The sequence below is a fragment of the Parasteatoda tepidariorum genome, chromosome 3 (genome assembly GCF_982258835.1).
Source record: "Parasteatoda tepidariorum strain Cologne lab strain chromosome 3, Ptep-v5.0, whole genome shotgun sequence".
In the NCBI taxonomy this organism is placed as follows: domain Eukaryota; kingdom Metazoa; phylum Arthropoda; class Arachnida; order Araneae; family Theridiidae; genus Parasteatoda; species Parasteatoda tepidariorum.
The window spans coordinates 13039501-13053643 of NC_141757.1; the positions used below are offsets into that span (position 1 = coordinate 13039501).

General features: G+C 33.3%; 1 protein-coding gene across 3 annotated transcripts in view; it reads left to right on the plus strand.

Moving 5' to 3' along the window:
• Window positions 1–14143, plus strand: part of ftz-f1 (ftz transcription factor 1) — a 191122-nt gene that overhangs the window by 135601 nt on the left and 41378 nt on the right. For all 3 annotated transcript variants that reach the window (XM_016053025.5, XM_087158831.1, XM_087158832.1), the window contains one exon: window positions 12219–12961. In XM_016053025.5, coding sequence (XP_015908511.1) covers window positions 12219–12961 — 743 coding nt within the window. The remainder of the gene's footprint in view (window positions 1–12218; window positions 12962–14143) is intronic.

Below are 14143 nucleotides of genomic sequence, written 5' to 3' on the forward strand. Positions count from 1 at the left end.
CATTACATGCGACTCCATAGCTTTCGAAGAACAGTTTTTAGGATATTTATGTTATTTGTCCGTTCTAAAGCTCAGGTAATTCATTACTGCAAGATGTTAATTAAAGTTTAAAATTTTAGTAAAGGAAAAATTGTTAGCTATTGTGTATTGAAATGATAACGCACAAACATTAGTAAATGACGTAGGTTCAGGGTATCTGCGCACCTGGAAAGTCATGAGAAATCGTGGAAAGTCATAAATTTAGGTATTGAACAAAATTTGTCATGGATTTAAGTCGCCGAAAAATCCAATTTTAAAAATGGAATTACCCCCTCCCCCAATTTAATGATGTTCCGAATATTTGAATTTGTAACAAAATCCCCACTCACAGTCATATTTTATTAAAATATAAAAGGTTTTATCTTATTCTTTAAAAATTATAGTGTTCTTTCAAAAAATGAAAGAAAAATCATAATTTCTAGAGCGAATTATCTTTTAAACTTCTGTGATCTCAGAATTTTTGTTATTATTTTTTTAAATTTTCATTTTGTCAATTTAAAATTCTAGCTGAAGCAAGCCAGTCATTGGCGATTTTTTTTTTTGAAATTCCGAATTGAGAATAGAAAAATCGAGAGTGTTTCTTTCCTTTCCGATGAACAAGAAAAGTATCTTTAGAATATAATTCTACAGAAAAAAAAGGGAAAGAAAAAAAAATTATTTGCTTTTGTATTTTTTTTCCAGCTATTTTATTGCTTCAACTCTTTCTTTACTCGGTTTTTTAAATTTAAAATCTATAAATATATGAAGATGCAGAGTATCACAGTTTTGGTTCTACCTATCATTTTAATTAATATTATTATAATGCTTTTTCTTAAATTTATCGTTGTGTTTTTGTCGGAGAAAATAGTAACTTCGTTAAGTCATGAAAAATTCTTGGAATTAGTCATGGATTTGAAAATCTAAAATGTAGCAGATACCCTGTAGAGTAGGTATTTAAAATGTTACTTTTGCAGCTCATGTAACTGATTTTTTAGAGAGCGTTCGTTTTCACTTCCACATTATTTCAATCACATAAAAGATAAATAGAATGGACCCTTTTAACCTACCTGAAAGTCTCAGGTGTTGTAGGGGTGTTTAAGATGAACAATGGACGGAATGTCATGTGATACCTTCCCCCTTTTTAGCTAAATCTCAGAGAGGTCAGTTGGAGGGTGGGGGGAAAGGGGGAATTTTTCACGCATCGCCACCTATGGGTGTCACGTGCACACGCAACTTGTAGTTCTGGGTCAACTCTACCTGTTGCGGTCAGCGAAAGGGAATGGGTAAAAGTGGACTCTTTTTCAAAATAGACCTTAGCGGATATAAAAATATTGGGGTTGTTGTATGGGTCTTTTTAGAGGGATTTCTTTTTGTGTATGTGTGTGTGTGTGGAAGTTCTTACGCTCACAAGGGGTTGGGAAATGTGTCAGGCGATTTTTGTGTTATATTATTCATACAAATAGCTGGCAATTTTGTATTTAAAAAGTGTGCTATTGAAATTTTAATAGCCAGGAAATGTAGCCTTATTATCTTATCCTGAATATATTTTTTTTGTACGAAGGCATCGTTTGTTTATTTATTAAAGCAACTGTGTAAATAATTTAAAGAAAATAAAAGTAGTATGCATTTTTGTAATATTATAGTATATTCCTTTTCGAAACTCAAAAACTGAGTTCTCTTACGCTGTGAAAAAGACCACATAATTAAAAAAAAAAGTACTCCTCATTAACGCTATTAGTTGGCAATTTTAAGTTCCTAATTTTAACTGGAGTTATGTGTTGGATTACGTTTCACCGGTTTTAACCGTTTCAACCAGTTTGTATCGTTATGCCAAAAATAATAATAACAGTTATCGCCAATCCTGTTAACAAATTTAAATTTGAGCTGTGACCCTGATGATCATAAAAGTTACAATTCTGGACACATTTTTCTGACCACAGCTCAAAATGCTGGTTTAAAAAAATGGACGTAGCATTTTTTATTCCGCTTTTCGAACCTAGCGTATAAAACTTGTATATATATTTTTTAATGAATTAACTAATGAATCAAAATAAATTCATAATGTGATGTGTATTATAAGATTTATAATTTTATAACCGTCGTTGAACAGCCGACCCAATTTTATGGATTTACGACTACTAATGTTCAACTCCGTAACCTTGTAATATTGAACCCAATAAAGAAGACAAGGGAACTCTTGGATCGAGTATTTGGATAAATTTGCCTTCGTGGATGACTTTTTTGATGGAGCTAACCCGCATTTGCGTTACATGGAGAGGAAGACCACGAGAACCTCCCATGCTTAGCTTGACTGTAAGGGGACTCTAACCCATGATCCGTCTACCACTGTGGATATTTCACGTCAGCACTGTGGTCGGTGCAAGCCGGATGCGGAATTCGTATCGACTGGGATTCGAACCCGGTTCGCCTCATTGGAAGGCGAACGCTCTATCCCCTGAGCCATCGTAGCTCTGTATTATAAGATTTTATTTTATTTTATTTTATAACCGTCGTTGAACAGCCGACCCAATTTCATGGGTTTACGACTACTAACGTTCAACTCCGTAGCCTTGTAATTTTGAACCAATCCAGAAGACAAGGAAACTCCTGGATCAGTACCCCCAGAGGTATTGATTTGTTGTGGGAACATGGAGGACTTTGAGACTCGACAGATTTAACGTGCATCAGTCACCATTTACTACACGGGGAGTCTTCGGCCGGCGAGGATCGAACCCACGACCTCTTGGATATGGGCCCAGCGCCCTACCGACCAGGCTATCCCGGCCCCTGTATTATAAGATTGACATTTTTATTGCTTAAAAGTAGCTTTCTTATTAAGTATTTAATCAAATCTCAAACTAGTTCAAAACTAATTAAGTTTGAAGCAGCCTTTTATAAAAACATTTGTTATGTAGGCAAAACAAATTAAATGATTTCCAATCTGGTCACTCACCCTCGTTTTCTAAACATTTCTTTACTGAAAACAATTAAGTTTAAATTACAATGCAAATTTTGTTTACCGTGCTTCTACAAACAAAAATTAAATTTCCATTGAAGTTGATTTTTTTTTTTTTTTTTTTTTTTTTTTTTAGTTTTATTTATTTATTTTAATTGTCTGATCTTGAGGTTTTAATCGTCTCCCAAAAGTTAACTGACTGTATCAGTTCGTGGATCGAAGATTCATTTTAAAATAAAAAATGCTTATTGTTTGTAAATTTATTTGGGGTTGTTAAAAGTGCCGGGCAATTGAAAAAACAACGTAAGTGCTTCCGGTGAGAAGTGACTTGACAACTATTTTCTTTCTATTGTTAAATGCTATGAACTCTAAAATAAAATGTATGAAATTTGATAAAACGAAATTATTTTTTGCAAAATTTTTAACTTATCATGCGAAAATGCCAGATATATAAATCTAAAAATATTTAATTTTTTGTCGCTTACTTTAATTTCTCAATTGCCCGGCGGGAAACACTAGCACATATATGTATAAAAAGTTAATTTTTTAAATTTTTCTTTTTAATTTTTTATTTATTTTTTAAATACTGATAAGGATGGACGAGGTTATGATTAATGCCGTATGTAAGATACCAACTTCGCTTGAAAGAAAACAACAAAAGTGATTTAATTGAAAAAAAAAAAAATTCAAAATTTTCTCGGCGGAATTCCTCTTTACTAAAAAATAACATAACTAAGAAAATCAAATTATTACATAATTTTTTTTTTAGCTTTTCTATAAAACATTGTAGTTAATAAGTAAATGAAAACTAATAGGTTTCTCATAATACTGTTGTTACAATACTGTTCTGTATACAATACTGTACTGTTCTGTATGTCCCTTGTAGTTTATAAGCGTCGTTGAACTACCGTTGTAGCCTTGTAATTTTGAACCCTATCCAGAAGACAAAGGAACTCCTTTATCAAGTATTGGGAGAAATGTGGAGGATATTTTGATGGAACTAACCCGTAGTTGCGTTACATGGAAAGGAAAACCACGAAAACCTCCCACTGTTAACCTAACGGCAGGGGGACTCAAACCCATGATCCGTCTACCTCTCAGGATATTTTATGTCAGCACTGTGGTCGGTGCGAGCCGGGTTCGGAATTCGTATTGACCAGCCATCGCTGGGATTCGAACCAATGCCTCTTAGAAGAGAAACGATCTCAACACGACTTACTGTAAAAAAGAAATTTGATCCTTTAGTAGTCTTAACACAAAGAAATCTTTCGTATTATGCCCCACTGCGCAGTTTATGTTCGTGACGTCGGACTGCTAAATTAATTTATGCTGAGGCCTTCTCTTTTCTAGTAGGTGTTGTTTGAGCCCTGTTCACTTTATTGGAAGGTGAACGCTTCCCCCCCCCCTAAGCTACCGAATGTAATATTTTTTTTTTTTTTTGTATAATTATTAGCCTTCTCCTGAACGCGCTAAATATTCCCGAATGAACAAATTGAGCTCAGTGTTTGTATTTAGAAATTTTGGTTGGAAAGTTTGAAAAATTTTACTCTAATCTCAGTTGTAAAATTCTTTGTTTCATCGCGTTCTTACTATGTTTAAATTCCAAAAAAAAATATGCTTGCATTATATTGGAACTGTTCCTTTTCGAAAATTTCATTGCGGTTTAAAGATCTTATATAGGTCAAGATCTATCATTTATGAACTATCAAAACATTTTTAAAATCATTCTCTTAATTGCTAAGTAATCGAAAAATATTTCACTTTTTACAAAACTTTAAAAAGTAAAAAAAAAAATCAATAAATAAAATCTAGAAACCTCTAAAAAAAATGTCGGGAAAGGAAAATAAAACAAGGCTTTGATCTATTGTGTATACTATTTTATCTACCTAAATATTGGTATTTCAACTAGCTGCAATTTTAATTTAAAAACCTATTTAACCTTTTGACCGACTGCCATTTTGGTTTACTTGTTGCACCAGCCGTGAGCTAAAGGTTAAGAAGACAATTAAACGATCTTAAGAAATTAATTATTTCTTTCTTAGTATTTTAGACGAAAAAGTAACGCAGGTGGTGACTGATAATTTTTAATCGCTACTTGTTACTCTCCCTGTTTGCGATGGCAACCGTTAATTTTGTCCATTAGTCGATAAATGAGTCTCGGTAGCTCAGAGGATAGAGAGCTCGCCTCAATGAGGTGACCCGGGTTCGATCCCAGCTTTGCCTGGTCGGTCTATTTGTATTCTGCTGCCGGCTCGCACCAGCCACAGCGTTGACGTAAAATATCCTCAGTGGTCGACGGATCATGGGTTAGAATCACCCTGCCTACCGGTTAAACGTAGGAGTTTTTCGTGGTTTTCCTCTCCATGTAGCGCAAATGCGGGATAGTTTGAACAAAAAGTCCTCCACGAAGCCTAATTTATCCCGATGCTTGATGCAGAAGTTTCCTTGTCTTCTGGATTGGGTTTAAAATTTCATGGCTACGGAACATTGATTAGTTGCAAGCTGATAATTGGGTCGACTGTTTAACGCCGGTTATAAAATATTGATAAATGCTAAAAAAAAATTTAAATTGCATATGTGTCCTTTAATTTTCGAACAATTTATTCCACGAGGGGGGGAGGACCGATTCCATAAATTGGAATTCTGTGTATTGTTTTGTTCTGTAATATTGATTCAATTGAGCTGCATGCACACAATTTAACGATTTTTTTCCGTGCAAATCTTTAATGTTCCTCCTACTGTCAAGTTCTCCTCGTATCTCATTTTGCATTGTTTCGTTTCTCATTGTTTCCTCTAATGTTAATAAAATTTCAACACGGCGTTTAACAATGTAGCAGCGATTAATGTTTCGAACAAGGTTTGCTATTATCATTTAACCTCGTTCTTTTTTTTTTTTTTTTTTTTTTTTTTTTTGGTAAGATGCGAGCAACTTTGAGATGACTAACTAATTGTGTATAAATTTTTGTTATTTTAGAATGCCATAGAATTCTAACCAACCGAAAGGTAAATCTTTCAATACCAAAACAATCTGAAACTATATTTTATATACACATGCTAATTGAGGTGCAAGATGATATTCACCAAAAAAAAAAAAAGAACATGCACTTTCATTGTTCTGATATACTTATCAATTTAAAGGCATAAAGTTTAAAAAAATTATCTTGGATCTAGCTGGTTCTGACCACAAACAAAAGGAACTCTTACGTTGGTACTATTTTTAAGGCAAAAAAAATGTAAGCAATCCGTTTTTTAACATGTAGAGTGAGGGGGAAAAAATACCCATCCTGAATGACTTTTGATCCGATGATCAGATCACGTACTTACACTCGATATCGAAGATTCGAGAGAGTGACTTCATATATGCTAATTAATTAACGCAGACGATATTTTAATTTGCGAAATCAGACACAAAAATGTACTTTTTCTGAATAAACATACCTTTTTTTTCGACGGATTAGGATTCGTGACCCCCATAATATAATATAGTTTGTCTCTAATAAGAACTCCCTCAGACATTCGTCTGCACCTGTGGCGGTGACTATGGTAACGAGGTATGACTATTTCAAGCAGGGGTGCGAGGTCTGGTCAGCGAGAGAAAGGGAATCTCTTTCTTCGGTCTATTGTGTTCAGTCCTGGAGTAAAGCCATCCTCCCTAAAATGCGCCATTCTTGTTTCCATAGCACCAGACGACCTCAGACTTTGTGGCGGGAGGTGTTCTTAGCTTAGACAAACTATAGTTTGGTCGTGAGAGCTGTGGAAAGTTTGTATACCTTAATTTTACTTTTAGCGAATTTTGCCTTATTCGGGAACTTTGTAAGTGAATTTAAAACATTTTTGCTAACAATTATGAATTTTGTTTTATCTAAGGAAAGATCTGCTGAAAAAATAATTTCGATCAAGTTTTAAATTGTATGACATACAGAGTTTTGCTTTATTTTAAAAGCATTTAATTTTATACTGCAAAATACAAGAAATACAAAATTCAAAAAAAAATTTTTTTTCTTCTTCAAAATACAAAATTTGAACGAAATTGATCGAATAAGTATTGCATTTTCAGAGAAATCGGAATTTAAAATATCTAATTTCTTTAAAATTCGATTACTCAATAATCAGGTGACGGATTTCGTTCAAATTTTGTATTTTGCCATAAGAAATTAAATTCTTTAAAATGATTTAATATACCTTGCAAATGAAAGTTTTTCGACAATTATTTTATTAAATAATTAAAATAATAATTTTTGAAAGTTATTTTAAGCGTGGAATTATATGTTTAAGGTCATACCCTCAAACCTTTGAGATTGAGTCCTTATCCATGAAAATTCTGTCTTTAGATCAAAAGTTATTTGTGATGTTTCGTTTATATTTTCGTTCTCTGTACTATTGAATTATCGCTAGTTTTCTTTGTTGTTTTATATATTTTTCATAAATTTTGCATAGTGGCAAAAAGAAAAAAAGATATTTCTAAATTTAATTTATGTATATTTTTTTCTCTAAAAGTACTATTCTTACAATCATATTTACTTAAGTACTTATTGACTATAAACTTTTTAATAAATAAAGGTTAAAACTTAACGTTATAGAAGTTTAAATTGATGGACAAATATCCTTAAAATCAGCTCAAAACACTCTTAAAATAGAAATAAAAATCTTTCTATTCCCTTTCCTTTTTTTAAAAAAAAAAAAAAACTTCCCTTTTTATTTTCAAACGTTTGAGATTGAAAATCTTGTTCAGATTGAAACAAGAATTTCAAACTGAATAACGAACCGAAATTGACGTGACATTTAAAAAAAATAAAATTGGGATAAATTAATAACAATAAAAAAACTGACCTGATATAAAATAAAGTTCGAAATTATTAAAAAAAAAATGTTCTTTAAGGGAAAAAAATAACTTTAAATATCAAAACAGGCCCTGAAAAAAGAGAAAAAGAGTATTTAAATGCAAATGTCAAAGTCGGTTCTTAGTTATGATTATTCTATATTCTTAAATAAATCCCCTAAAATTAAAAAAAAAAAAAATCAGTTGTGTAACGTCAGACGATCATAAAGAAAAGAAAAGCCTAGCAACAAAAACGAAAAAAATTTAACGCGATGCCGAAATTTAAATCATAATCGTGAGACAATTATATTTACGTTTTTTGGCAATTAAATCTCATGTTTTTTTGTGTGTGTCCTCACTAAGTGGTAAAAAGAGTTTCCATAAGCTGAGAAGGATTACTTAGCATACACGTGACTTCTGAAAAAAGAACGATATATTAAATATAGAAAGCAAAAGATTATTATTTATTTCGACTTTCCCCCTCCTCACGAATGTGTGATGGCATCGTCCATGCATTCACACATCCCTGCAAAGAGTGAAAGTGGGACAAGGACAACCACTTGTAGTTATTCCTCTTTCAGCTATTCTCAATAATGAAAGGAAAAAAAAATCATCCGTCCAAATGGCAAGTGCGATTTGCGGAAAGGGGGGGGGGGGAGAACTGTTGCTTAGTTGTTTACAGATATGCTTATGCAAGCTGAGATATTAACACGGTGCGTATCGTTTTTAAAAAGTGCTTAAAGGTGCTTATTTTCGTTATTTAAGCCCTTGAAGGAGTTTTTTTTCATTGGGTGTTTTTAAAAAGTGCTTAATTTTTCCCTTTTCGAAAATGAGATTTTTTCTTTACCATGCCGAGTTTTGCAACGTATAATGCAAAAGCGTGCTTTTAACATGTTTCTATTTAATGTTTTCACAATTCATTCAAACATAATTTAAATCTCTCGGTCATTTTATAATGGCTAATCAGGGATCTGTTTGGTTCGTTAACCGACCCTTCACAAAATATCTTTTCATAAAAACTGACCCCTCAGTAAATATTTTAATTTAAATACGGAACCTTAACAAAATAATCTATCTTTTAATCGGACCCTTCACAAGAAACACTCGAAAGACAATTGCGTATTATTGTAAAAGGGCGGGAAAAATAGACTGATGCTGAGTGTTCAGCTATTATAGATATCTACTGGCAATCGACATATATTACTCTAATATTTTGTTAATTATGTTTTTCTACTGTAATTCTAAGGCTAAGTTTGATCTCATTTCATTTATATTATGTACCTTAACCTCTTTGAAATCAAAGAAAATTTATAAATTCCAAATGTAGTATTCTAAGAATATATTCAAATCTACTGGCAATCGACGTATATTACTCTAATATTTTGTTAATTATGTTTTTCTGCTTTAATTCTAAGGTTAAGTTTGATCTCATTTCATTTATATTATGTACCTTAACCTCTTCGAAATAAAAAAAAATTTATAAATTCTAAATGTAGTATTCTAAGAATATATTCAAATCTACTGGCAATCGACGTATATTACTCTAATATTTTGTTAATTATGTTTTTCTGCTTTAATTCTAAGGCTAAGTTTGATCTCATTTCATTTATATTATGTACCTTAACCTCTTCGAAATCAAAAAAAATTTATAAATTCCAAATGTAGTATTCTAAGAATATATTCAAATCTACTGGCAATCGACGTATATTACTCTAATATTTTGTTAATTATGTTTTTCTGCTTTAATTCTAAGGCTAAGTTTGATCTCATTTCATTTATATTATGTACCTTAACCTCTTCGAAATCAAAAAAAATTTATAAATTCCAAATGTAGTATTCTAAGAATATATTCAAATTTACTGGCAATCGACGTATATTACTCTAATATTTTGTTAATTATGTTTTTCTGCTTTAATTCTAAGGCTAAGTTTGATCTCATTTCATTTATATTATGTACCTTAACCTCTTCGAAATCAAAAAAAATTTATAAATTCCAAATATAGTATTCTAAGAATATATTCAAATCTACTGGCAATCGACGTATATTACTCTAATATTTTGTTAATTATGTTTTTCTGCTTTAATTCTAAGGCTAAGTTTGATCTCATTTCATTTATATTATGTACCTTAACCTCTTCGAAATCAAAAAAAAAATTTATAAATTCCAAATGTAGTATTCTAAGAATATATTTCTACTTCTACAAACATCGTGTGTCCATTCTTATTGATATTAAATGATATTTTTTGTAAATAAATAATTGAGCCATATATTATTTATGTTTTTTTTTTTAAAAAAAACTATTATTAATTTAAGAATTGTTTAAGTTTACTTTAAGTGTAACACATTAGAAGTGATACATAACTAGGTTGTGATATTTAAAATATGTCAATTGAAATTATTAAAAATGTGAGTGATTTTGTTTCCATTATTCGTCCGAAATGAATATTCTCTGTTGTGCAGTATAGGCGAAAAAAAAATAGTTGTATGTTGCATCGCTAATTTAGTAGCAGCAATATTTTTTTCCATTTTTTATTTTGTTATAATTTTACAATGTTGAGCATAATCTTGTATCCATTTATAATTTAAAAACTCCTTGAAAAGGTTTTTTTGCAATAACAGGACCCTATTTGCACAAATTCACAAAACAGGACCCTGGTTGAAAGAATAGGATTATTTTATAGTCACAAATTACGAGTAATTTTTTCACAATTTTACAAAAACAGGACCTTCTACAAAATGTCTGGACAGAACCCTGCTAATATAAGCAAGAAAAAGAGTTATTTGTCAGAAACTAGTTATTTTATCATGATCATGTAAAGTCTTTGAAAATTATTTTGCATTTTACTAATGCATATAGAACTTAAAAATAAATTTTGAGTGCTTAAAAGGTGCTTATTTTTTGTTCAAAGATTTGGCTACGCTACGTCTTCCAATGAGGTGAACTGGGTTCGAATCCCAGCGATGGCTGATTGATGCGAATTCCGCGCCCGACTCGCACTGACTTCAGTGCTGAACTAAAATATCTTCAGTGGTAAACGGAGCTTGAGTTAGTGTCCCCTTGCTGTCGGACTGATCTTGGGAGGTTTACGAGGTTTTCCACTCCATGTAACGCAAATGCGGTTTAGTTCCATCGAGAAAAAAAAATCCTCTAAGAAGGCAATTTTCTCTTAATACTTGATCCAGGAGTTCCTTTGTCTTCTGGATTGGGTACAAAATTACAAGACGACGGAGTTGAACAATAGTAGTCGTAATCCCAAAATTGGGCCGGCTGTTCAACGACGGTAATAAAATAAAATAACAACTGACAACATTGAGCCGTGATGTCTAGATAGAGCGTTTGTCTTCCAATGAGATGAACCGGATTTGAAATTTTGAATCCCAACAATGGTTCTCTGAGAAATTCCGCACCCGGCTCGCACCGACCACAGTTTCGTTGGAGGTTTTTCGTGGTTTTCTTCTCCATGTACAAGGCTACGGAGTTGAACATTAGCAGCCATAAACCCAAAATTGGATCAACCGTTCACCGACGGTTATGAAATAAAATAAAAACTGAGAACAGTAATAAAAAATATCATATTATTCACTAAAAAGGGTTATATGAACTACAACACCATGAATCATGGTGCAGATCAATTTCGATAACTTCAGTAAGTGTTAAATTAAGCCATCCCCCCCCGTATAAACTGAATCATAATATCGTGTCATCAAGTTTAATATGATACAGTCCATGGCCCAAATTATTAGACGCAATATAAGATTCTATGTAAAATCTTTATATTAAGGTGATACTATACAGCTTTATTGTTTTTACGCGACTGAAACCGGTTTGCACTTGTTTACCTTCGTGTATCAATTGGTTAACATTGTAATGCAATACATTAAAAATAAATACAAATAGGAAGTATATAAAAATCCCCCGAATAAAAATCCATTACATGTATGTTTAAATATAAAAGTATTGCCTATAAACTCGTGCAAAACATGTAATTATTGAAATACTACAGTGCGTCTAACAATTTGGTCTAATTATTATAATATACTAATATGATACCTGATATAATAAATATTTTATTTTTATATTATATATCGTCTAATTTAACCCATTGATACACGAATGTAAACAAGTGCAAACCGGTTTCAGTCGCTTAGAAACAATAAAGCTGTATAGTATCACCTTAATATAAAGATTTTACATAGAATCTTATAGTGTGTCTAATAATTTGGGGAGAGATTGTATAAGTAGGCACGGCATTAAGATTGTAACTAATTTGTACGACATGTAGTTCTATCTGAACAACACATTTCTGACAGTGTCTTAATTTGGTATCCAATAATGAGTGCGTTTTTACAATATGTTTTTTATAAATGTTCTATATAAATGTTCTTCTTTATAAATGTTCTATATAAATGTTTTCTCATTGCAGCTGTTCGAGCAGATCGAATGAGAGGAGGTAGGAACAAATTCGGACCTATGTACAAACGTGACAGAGCACGAAAGCTACAAATGATGAGACAAAAACAAATTCAGAGAGCCCAGTGTCTCGGTATCATGACCAACAACGAGGTCACCCCAGCCTTGCCTCCACCATTCGCACCCCCAGCAATGCCATCACCATCAGTCTACGACCCCCATCACATCAAACAAGAACTCATCCAAATACCCCAACTGAGCTCATCCACCAGCTCACCGGACTCATCTCCCTCTCCCCTCTGTACCTCAGCTCAGACCAACTCAACGATGGCGGCTCATTTTGCCCTGGCCGGTGGACCACCAGTCCTGTCTACCGTGCCAGAGCCAATGAAATCATGGCCTTCATCCACCAGGGCACCATCACCACCCCATCCGACTGGGTCGAATGGTGGTGCATCCTCTGGTTCACCCAAACCACCTTATCACTACGGAGATGTGAGTCCTGTACCACTTACAGTAAGAAGTCCATCACCTATTCTTATCGGAAGTGGTAAGATCCCTCACCTAATCAAAGATTTCCAGACGTCCATGCCAGACGACAAAGATTGGCAGTCTCAACTCTTTGGTCTTCTTCAAAATCAAACATACAACCAGTGTGAGGTGGATCTTTTTGAACTTATGTGTAAAGTTATCGACCAATCGCTTTTCGCGCAAGTTGATTGGGCCCGCAATAGTGTCTTCTTCAAGGAACTGAAGGTAAGAATTTATTCTTGTTGTTGTTGTTTCTAATGCTACCTGCCACACTTGCAAGCCTGCTTGGTGAATTTAAGGCAGAGGGTGCGTTTCTTGTTCTTCAGTGGAGGCATCTATGTCCAAGAATTCGTCTTCAGCCACATACCCGTTTATAGGGCGGACCCATTCACACATCCATTCATTCATCCTCAGATCGTACTTTTTGACAGGATCAGATATTAGAGAACAATCGATGTCCAATTCAGTACCCCCAGAGGTATTGATTTGTTATATGAACATGGATGACTTTGCGACTCGACAGATTTAACGTGCATCAGTCACCATTTACTACACGGGGAGTCTTCGGCCGGCGGGGTTCGAACCCACGAACTCTCAAGAATTTATTCGTAAAAAACTTCTTCAGATGAGGGATACTGAATTTTAAAAACAGGGGGCGTATAGTGCGACTTTCAGGAGAGCTCCTCCAGACATGAGTTTCGCGTCGTGGCGGTTGTCATGGTTACGAGAAACAGTTCACTTCTCGTAGGTGAGGGGTGAATAGTTTTGTTTTGATCTTGGCGTAGGTCAGCGTAAGTAAACCAATCGTCACCTTCATTCTTCCGTTGCTCCGTTCCATTAAATATGTGCTCTCGCTTACCATAGCAGAAGACAGCCCCAGACTTTTCTTCTGGAGGAGTTCTCCTCCAAGCCGCAAGTATAGCATTTTTAAAAAGTGCTTAAAGATGCTTATTTTCGATTTTTGTTTTTTAAAAGCCCTTAAAGGTGCTTTTCTCACTAGGAGTTTTTAAAAAGTGCTTAATTTTCCCTTTTCGAAAATGTGATTTTTTTCTTTCTTCACCATGTCGATTTTCGCCACGTATGATGCAAAATCGTGCTTTTCACATTATTCTATTCCATGTTTTCGCAATTCATTCAACCACAATCCATTTTGGCCTACCTTCGGTCCATAGCGTATGAAAGCGCTAATCATTTTACATGTTTGATGAAATACTTGCAGGTAATATAGTTATATATAGCGGGGAAAATAGTGTTTTTTCTCAGAAACTAGTTATTTTATCATGATCATGTAATGAAAGTTATTTTGCTTTTTGTTAATGCATATAGTTCTTAAAAAAATTTTTTTTGGGTGCTTAGAAAGTACTTAAAGGTGCTTATTTTTTGTTGAAAGATTTGGCTACGCACCTT